At 48.8% G+C, this 9,565-nt stretch overlaps 1 protein-coding gene across 1 annotated transcript; it reads right to left on the reverse strand.

Moving 5' to 3' along the window:
* Positions 1–518: 518 nt before the first annotated feature.
* LOC124612326 (cytokine receptor-like) lies at positions 519–6,594 on the reverse strand. Its single transcript, XM_047140463.1, has one exon. It carries the CDS (start codon positions 6,257–6,259, stop codon positions 2,288–2,290), a length of 3,972 nt encoding a protein of 1,323 aa, XP_046996419.1. The 5' UTR covers positions 6,260–6,594; the 3' UTR covers positions 519–2,287.
* Between the last annotated feature and the right edge of the window lie 2,971 nt (positions 6,595–9,565).

The following is a 9,565-nucleotide window of genomic DNA, read 5'->3' on the forward strand; positions in this document are numbered from 1 at the left end:
AAATTTTTCTCCTTTTATGTGTGACAGTACTGTATAAGAATAATGTTCACAACTTGGATACTAAATATTCCTAAAGAGGTCTCTGTTACCCTCAGTCAGTGTCTTAATTCGGAATGCAAAGCAAGTGCTTTAACTAAAGTGTTTCCATCGCCCACCCACAATGTAAACAGATAGCAAAATAACATAAAAAGACTGATATTCCACTCTGACTAAACTTTGTACTGTGTAGACTGTTTTTGATTTAGAGCTTCAAAATATATACTGTAAAAGAATTGCTAACACACCTTAAGTATTTTCACTGTACATTCTTATCTGCAACTGACCAGCAAGTTGTCATGTCACTGAATTAGGCCTATGTTAAAGCCTATAAACTGCCTCTACCCACTTCATTACACTGTTTTGCAAGAGACACATGGAATATGTAACAAACAGTGTAGTTACCACCTTATTTACTGGTGCCATGCAACATAAAATGTCAAATTATACAACAGAAAATTGGTTATTGATAAAACACACCGTCGGTCTTATATAAACTTTTATTGATGTAACATAATTTCACTTTACAGATGACTTGTGCCATCTTGAGAAAGAAATACGCAGCAGATCATGAAGTACAGATCTTAATGAAAATAATGATTACTGAGTATATCCTGTCAGAATGTTCACATTTCCCAGCAGGTAAATCACACAAACATTGCCAGATATAGTGCACAAAGCTTATAGTTAATGACACTGAGAAATACATTTAAATTGTGTGAAACTGATGGATGACTGTAATGAAAATTAATATTGTATCAGTGACAGAAAATGTGGAAAATTTTGGAATGGCACTAAAGGAAAATATTTATTGTTGAAGGTTGTTAGCAGTTAACACAGTTTCTAGAAACAGTAGTTTATTTTTATGATGCAAACTTTGCTTTGAATAACATAATAATGGAAACTGAAAGGTGAAGGAGTTTACAACATTGACACTAACAAGAATTTTTGGCACATTTATAAATATTATATGTTTTTACTATCATATTAGAAATGGTTTCTCATAAATAGTGAGGGCTAAACAGCACAAAATATCATGGCAAGCAGTACAGGAACACAAACAAAACAGTTATCAACACTAGAAGGTACACATACGAACAACAGATGTGATCTCATGCAGCTCGAGACTTACAAAGTACTTGAGTGAGCAGACATGTGAAGGAGCGAAAGATAATGGAATATCTAATGAGCAGCTTCTGCAATTATGTCCATAATGAATTTGTAATTACTACAAAGAGCTGTCATTGCAGGTACTTTCTTTCCTTTCCTTACATTCTGCTGCAATATATGTTGTAAGATGCTGTTTGCATGGCCTGTACACAGCAAAACAACTTGTGGGGGGGAAGCTTTTACATACAGCTGCAGTCACTAAATGCTTTCATCAACACTTGAAGGTACTTAGGGTCTTACTCTTACAAAAGGCTAACAGATTCAGTAATGTGATGACTTGTTGTATAATTTAATAAACACAATTCATCAGCATTTTCCAGAAAAGCATAAAACATATGCACAGAAGCTAAACCTGGGACAATGGAACCTTAAGGATTTCAACTACAGATGGAAGACTCAAAAAAGTTAATTCAACGAAAGAAAATGGATGTTTTCTTATCGCTAGAAAAATTACTGCAGGAAAGTTAACTACCGATTTTATCACAGTCCATACTTTTACCCATCCTTGGACAGACAGCAGATACTCAATACCTGTATGAAAAGATATAAATGAGTCTGAACAGCAATTTGTAATAAAATATACATTCCTCTCGTCATTACACATAGAATTGTACCTGCTTTTCTCTCTCTCTCTCTCTCTCTCTCTCTCTCTCTCTCTCGCACACGCACACACACACACAAATTACAGATGCAATGAAAACACATGAAACACTGAGGGGGAAACGAAGGCTTCATACCTTTCTGCTACACACAGCCCGAGAAGCGAGTCAACTGGAAAACACATTAATCCGACGTGAACAACGAAATGATATTGTTTCAGGAGGAGCTATTACGAAATATTTATTCGCCACAAAATTAACAGCCGTAGTCACCACAAGCACACAAAAACACAGACACACGCACAACAGCTTCACCGGGGCCACATTAGTGGTATAACGCTCAATCTGAGCAAACACTTGGACAACAATAACAACAACAACATTTCACAAACAGATCTCCTTTATAAAAGTGCTTGTACAAAATATCAACGATCGTGAGTGGAGTGGCGAGGGGGATGGAACGTCTAGAGGTGCTGTCTGCGTCAGCGGAAGGACATGAGTAGCGAGGGCGCCTCCCGCGTCTGCGCGGTTTCCGACAGGCTGACAGGTGGCGATTGCGGCCGCTCGTCTGACGAGTCCTCAGAGTTGGCCGTCCCGCTGTCCACAGAGTGCGAATCCGGCCGGCACTGCACGTAGGACAGCTTGACGTAGTCGGGGGCGGCCTCAGTCTCGGGCGCGTAGTAGGCGGGCACGTCGGCCTCCACGTCCTTGGCGGGGATGATTACTCCCGGGTCCGACGCCGCCTCCGGTCGCTGGTCCGCCCTCCTGCGCCGTCGTAGCGCCCTCATGTCGGCCATTCTCTGCCGGATGAACGGCGGCACGTCTTCCTGCGCCGGGGGCGGCGCCGGTGGAGGCGGATCGTCGCCTCGCGCCGGGAGGCTGGCGAGCGTCACGTAGCCCGGGACGGAGGCGGCGGGGGCGGCCGTCGCGACGCCGGACGCGAACGGCAGCGATACGTACCCGCGGCCAGCCGCAGCCTTGTCGACTTCGGCGCCGAGGGGTTGTTGCTTCGAGCCGACCACCTCCGCCGCCTCGAGGGCGCTGAGCCAGTCGTCGACACTGCCGCTGCCGGCGAGCGGCGGCGGCTGCTTGGGGGCGGTGGATACGCTGGCGACGCTCACGTAGCCCCTGGAGGCGGCGAGCGGTGGCGGCGGCGGCGGGGGGCTGGGCAGGTAGCCGGCGCGGCAGTAGGGCTCGCCGCCCCCGGAAGGCACGTCGCGCGCGCTGCCGCCCAGAGCAGACGCCGCCACCGCGGGGGCGGGGGCGAGACAGGCGCCGGCGAGCGCTGCCGTCAGGTCGGGGGTGCTCCAGGAGGCGGCGGCGGGGGCGGCCTTGGCGCCGGGGTAGTCGGCCGAGAAGAGGCAGGAGAGCGGCCGCGTCTGGCGGCAGCGCTCGCCGTCCGCCTCGGCGCCGGAGTCGGTGGCGGAGGAGACGCGCGTGGCCGTGGTCAGCGACGACGAGGGGCAGTCGCGGTCGGAGCTGCAGCCGCTGCTGTCCCCGCTGGGGCTGCGCTGCGCGCCGCTGCCCAGCAGAGTGCAGTCGGGCTCCCCTCTCGCGTCCCCGCCGGCCTTGCCAGCGTCGCGGATGCTGTAGATCTGCCACGGCACGTTCATGTGGTAGCCGTCCTCCTTCTCCTTGTCGATCGTCAGCGGCGCCAGTCCGGGCGGCAGCTTCACCTCTATCTTGTGCGCCACATTGAACCACGCGACGAGCTTCCACATCAGGTATCCCACTATGAAGAAGAACACTAGTATCGAGACCGATACCACGCACCACGTTACAATAGTCGTCATTTCGATCGGGTCGACGGAGCTGCAGTACGCCTCGGCCCATTCGCTCCACGGCCCGAAGAATGAGCGCTTCGGCCGTTGGTCGTTCACGTTCACGGCCCTGATGGCCAGCCGATAGATGCGGTTAGGGTCGCGGCACTCTGGAATCTTTATATCGGCCGTCCTGTTGGCGGCCTGCGTCGCCGTTATGTTGTACACCCTGGTCGCGTTGGCGTCGTCGGACGGCTGTACCCACACCTGGTAGTAATCCAGTTTCCCGCCAGCGTGGTCTGGCGCTTTCCACTTGAACACGATCCTGGAAAAGTTCTGCACGTGCGCTACGGGCCTCTCTATCGTACCCGGCAGCCCTATCTCGGTTCGCTTCGTGACAGGCTCTGTATAATTGGAACATTCCAAGCTGCGCGGCATCGTACACGCCCTCACATACACATTGTACACGGTGTAACTGCTCAGGTTCCTGAGAGTCACCGATTCCTTTTCCTCGGGCCCTAACTCGACGAGATGATGGTTGTACAGGACGTCGTAATGATTGAGTTTACCATTCATAGACAGCGGAGGCACCCACGACACTGTCATGGAGTCATTTGTTACTCCCGTCACGGTCACATCCAACGGAATGGTGGGCGCCGCTTCCAGTGTTGTAGTGTACTTGAAATTACTCGCATCACTCATTATTCCATTTGCCTCCCTCGCCACGTAAATCATGTAAGTAGTATACGGCTGCAGACTGGTAATATTCGCCTGTACAGACACGTTATGACCGCGCACTATCAGAACCTCCTCCTCTGTCCTGCACGTCGCGTTGTGAGGCGACACTATGGGGCAGTAGTAAATATTGTACTGTGACACATTCTGCAGCCGATTCTGACACTCCATCTCGAAATGTACTTCAATATACGTGGGTCCCACACTACTTATCTCGATTTCTTTCACCTTTTCCAGCCCGCTGTTAGGTCTCAATGTACATGTGGCCCAAATCATGCCGCTGCTCGAAGTGTTGGTATTCGAGGATATTGCGAATTCGTAAACTTTACCCTCGCGCACTGTAATGTTCATGGTTCGTACGTCTTTAGACACACGAGTCCAGTTCAAGAAACCGGAGCAGTGATTGGGTCCGTCGCGATCATTTTGGCACCAAAACACGGTGTAGCTGTCGATCATTCCTGCCCACTCTTTATCTGAAGGATGATTCCACGACAGCTGAATAACACCTTTCTCGTTGACGTATTTGGTAAAGCCTGTCGGTGTTGGTGGAAGTGTCTGCTTGGAAGGCACGTGGACAACTGAACTCTCCTCCGAAGGGCCCTCCTTATTCGTCGACACGATCCTGAAGGTGTAGCTGTCTGTAGTCAGCTGATCGAACTGGGCGTAACTTTTCCCAATTTTGTTCGGCTTGATATTCACCAACTTGCCATTCTGCTCCACAGAAGAAACATCGTACGAGAAGTCGTCTCCATTCTCAGAGCATCTGGGAATGCGCTGCCAGTAGATGATAATGTCTCGTCGGTTCAGTCTTCCGATGATATGAAAACTGCCGCTGTCGGTCTTTGGAGGGAAAGATGGCACAGTAGGCAGCGTTTTGAATGTGTGTGATGCAGGTTCCGACCACATGTGATCGCCGGTGGCCATGGGCGACTTCAGGTACAGTCTTACGTCGTACAGCGCATTAGGATAACGCAGTCCGGTTAGTGTGTAATTGGTGCTCATCTTCTCCAGCTGTGACGTATCAGCTGTCTCCCAGGCGTCAGACGGGTCGCACACGGACTTGTACTGTATCTTGCGATCGAGGCCGGGTGGGAACTTCTTCATGTTCATCGCGATATCCCACTGCAGAAGCGCACTGTTTGTAGTTATATCCTCGGAGACGAGGTACAGGGGCTTGGCGGGCAAGACGTGAGCAAATACGTGGAATTTTATCCGAGGAAATGTCACATTTCCGAGATCATTGCTTCCTGTGAACATAAAAGCGATGTACTGATGCGTCGGTCTGAACATCGGGTCGGTTCGTGTGTCCCAATAACAGTATCCGCTGTCCTCAGTCTCTTGTGGACATTTGTACACCCAGCGTGTCCCACGGCCGAATAGGGCGTACATTATTTTGTAACGCGTCCTCAGCGGGTTTTCGGGTGCCGTCCATGTGCAGTTCAGACTCTCCCAGTTCCAGGACAGGCACGAGAACTTGTCAACAGGCTGTGGTTTATACGCGACGACCACCTCGTTGAGGCACAGTAAGCTCTGTTTCTTGCCTCCCTGGTGCAGCCTACAGTAATACTTGCTGGACGAAACTTCGGGATGAGGCTCGAGCAGTCTCGCCGTGGTGGCATTGAGAACTTGGATGTACTCCTGGGGTAGCGGTGTGGCATTGCGGTAGAACCTAATGTCGCTGGCGTTGCGCCCTTTGGTGGCCACGAAATGAGGATCGATGAAGCAGTAAATCTCCAGAGAGCTGCCGTACTCGACAACTATCCGGCCTTTGGGGACGGTGTAACCGTGGAAGTCCAGGCCTGTCATGCATTTGCCTCCCGTCACGGAGACGTGCTGCGTCGTCGGGGCAGCGGGCGATAGCGTGGCAGCTGCGGTCGACGTCTGGGCAGACACCGGCAGCAGGAGAAGCAGGCATAGCGCGGGAGCGCTCGCCCACGCTCGGCGGTCGCAGCGGGGCATGCCGTCGCCTTAAAAACAGCTCATAGCGGCGGCAGGGCCCGCAAGCAGCCTCACATGCGCCTAGTGGGTCGCGGCCGCTTCTTCCTCCAGCGTTGCAGTGTAGTGGACTCGGCGGTAGCCGCGCAGCGGTCAGCGAGGCGTAGCTCACTGCGTGTCAAGTAGCGGTAACGCGCGACGACCGCAGCATCTGCCACCGCTCGACGAGCACTGACGAGTGTGTCCCCGCGTGACGCGTTTAATAGTCACTCACGAAATGGTCCGACGCGAGAAAAAGGTGGAGGTCGCAAATCGATATAGACAACAGAGTGGCGCAACGCAACCTCCCACCGTGACTGTCTCTCGGCAACTGGCCGACTAGCAGCCAGTGACGGCGCCGGAGACGTCCGAGCCGAACCGAGGGCGCCCGAAGCTCGGCGGCCCCGGCCGAGCTCGGCGACGGCCGCTGCAGCAGAGCGCTCAGAGATTTCGCCGAACTGCGCGTTCACCACTGGAACGGCGTCTTTTCTCCTTCAACACGCACAAGCAAACAGCGCAGCGAGCGTCTTAGAAGCGGGCTCTCAGCGTTCGCACTGCTACGGTCACACAGCACGCAGGCACGGCTCTTACACCGTAAGCCGTTATTTGACACTGCTGTCATAGCACGTATGTACGTAATTTTTACCAGCTGCGAGTTACATATACAGTCAAAAACCATTCTAGGAGGAACAACGATCTGCTGCGATTAATTTTCTGGAAATTTCAAGTTTCCATGCGCTACGTTCTACCTAAATCGTTTATATTCACCTAAATTGCTTATGTTACATATATTACATCGCACTGCGCGTGACATTTCTCGCCGCAGTTAAATGAGTTCGGTGAAACATATACATTTGGACGGAATCTGTTTTTAAAGCAGGAGGCAGACAAATTACATTAAACGAAATTTTGAGGTGATAGAAAGTAATTTGTGTCAGATAAAACTGCCCTAAAACCCTTCTTACTAGATTGAATCAACGATGCCCAAAAACTACGTAGTTTTTCTCATAATGTAGTGTGAGTTTAATGCTAAGAGTTCGATGCCTGATACTTGATAATTCACGGAAATCATATTTAAAAGCCACAAAGAGCCTCTGATGAAATAAATGCTTTATTCATTACTATTTTTGATCAACAGATCGTCAAGTAACACAAAATTATTTATGTTAGCCAATTACGGCGGTTGTGCTGTGGCACCAAAACGTAAAACTTTTTTTTTCTAGACACCACAGTAAGAACATCGTACGGGGCTGACGTAAATAATTTTGTGTTACTTGCTGATCCGCTGATCGAAACTGGTAGTAGGTTTATTTCATCAGCTGCCCATTGTGGCTCTTAAATATGATTTCCTTCAAATATTTACAAGGCTTGGAGCACAACGAGTACAAAATATGTGATAGTTTGTCGCGTCACGATCTCACAGTGTTACAATTTTTTTCAGTGTAAACCCCACACTGATTTTTTACAGTACAAGCTTGACAAATACGACGAAGAATTGCACGTGAGCTCTCCAAGATAAATAAGAGAGAAAGCATTCTAGCATGTCACTCAGACTATCTGAAAAGTTAGGAGAATAAACCGAACAGTCCGCAGCTCGTGGTCGTGAGGCTCGATTCCCGGCGGGGTCAGGGATTTTCTCTGCCTCGTGATGACTGGGTGTTGTGTGATGTCCTTAGGTTAGTTAGGTTTAAGTAGTTCTAAGTTCTAGGGGCCTGATGACCGTAGATGTTAAGTCCCATAGTGCTCAGACCCATTTGAACCATTTTAAACCGAACAAGATGGCCATTTAGGTTTTCTGTGGTATTCATACACCTCCTAAGGCAAACTGCAAGGTGGTAATTCTGGAAAGGTCTTGGACGATTCCCTTCTCCGTCTTGCAGAATTTGAACTTACACTCTGTCTCTAATGGCAACGTTATTAACGGGACGCTAAAGCCAGATCTTCCTTTCTTTCGTCCTTGGAGAGAATAAACTGCACTTTCTTCCTGTTTCCTCGCATAACTTTCGTCTAGATCACACCAGTATGGACGAATTAAGCAACATCGACAACGGAAAGTCAAATTTAAAGACTGAAATTAGAGTTATATAATTTCGGTACTAAGCATAAAAAAAGGTTACTGCTGTGTTGTATTTTTCGTCATACGTTTCGAAGCCGCGCACATATGGCCGGATGCCTTTTAGAGCCTGTTAGTACCTCATTGCAATGTGTTTACAATTTAAATGTCGAGAGTTCAATGACAGGTTATATTCTGCAGACTACTGGTAACGTTTCATTCCGGAACAGGTGGAGCGTTTGTTTTTTATTGGCCCCTACACTAACATATTCCGAACGCTTGCCTAGTGATGACCTGAAACTCGATAGATTTTGTGACAGATTATCGATTGGATCTAAAAGTCGTGCATCATAAATTTGTGCGATTATTATGACTGGTACTGTCACTATAAAATCTAATTTTCTTTGCAAAGTCACTGGCTCTGTATCGCCTGATATGACAACAGATTTTCATAATACAGGGTGATTCAAAAAGAATACCACAACTTTAAAAATGTGTATTTCATGAAAGAAAGATAATATAACCTTCTGTTATACATCAGTACAAAGAGTATTTAAAAAGGTTTTTTTTCACTCAAAAACAAGTTCAGAGATGTTCAATATGGCCCCCTCCAGACACTCGAGCAATATCAACCCGATACTCCAACTCATTCCACACTCTCTGTAGCATATCAGGCGTAACAGTTTGGATAGCTGCTGTTATTTCTCGTTTCAAATCATCAAAGGTGGCTGGGAGAGATGGCCGAAACACCATATCCTTAACATACCCGCATAAGAAAAAATCGCAGGGGGTAAGATCAGGGCTTCTTGGAGGCCACTGATGAAGTGCTCTGTCACGGGCTGCCTGGCGGCCGATCCATCGCCCTTGGTAGTTGACGTTCAGGTAGTTACGGACAGATAAGTGCCAATGTGGTGGCGCTCCATCCTGCTGAAATATGAATTGTTGTGCTTCTTGTTCGAGCTAGCTCTGCGAGTCGATTTTCCTGGTCTGCGAACAAATGCTTGCTGGATGCGTGCTACATTTTCATCACTCGTTCTCGGCCATCCAGAACTTTTCCCTTTGCACAAACACCCATTCTCTGTAAACTGTTTATACCGACGTTTAATACACCACCTATCAGGAGGTTTAACACCATACTTCGTTCGAATTGCACGCTGAACAACTGTCGTCGATTCACTTCTGCCGTACTCAATAACACAAAAAGCTTTCTGTTGAGCGGCCGCCATCTTAGCATCAAC

The sequence above is a fragment of the Schistocerca americana genome, chromosome 4 (genome assembly GCF_021461395.2).
Source record: "Schistocerca americana isolate TAMUIC-IGC-003095 chromosome 4, iqSchAmer2.1, whole genome shotgun sequence".
In the NCBI taxonomy this organism is placed as follows: Eukaryota; Metazoa; Arthropoda; class Insecta; order Orthoptera; family Acrididae; genus Schistocerca; species Schistocerca americana.

What these genes read in the sequence shown, in the direction of transcription:
- LOC124612326 (XM_047140463.1), bottom strand. Translation starts at nt 6,259, where the DNA reads ATGCCCCGCTGCGACCGCCGAGCGTGGGCGAGCGCTCCCGCGCTATGC.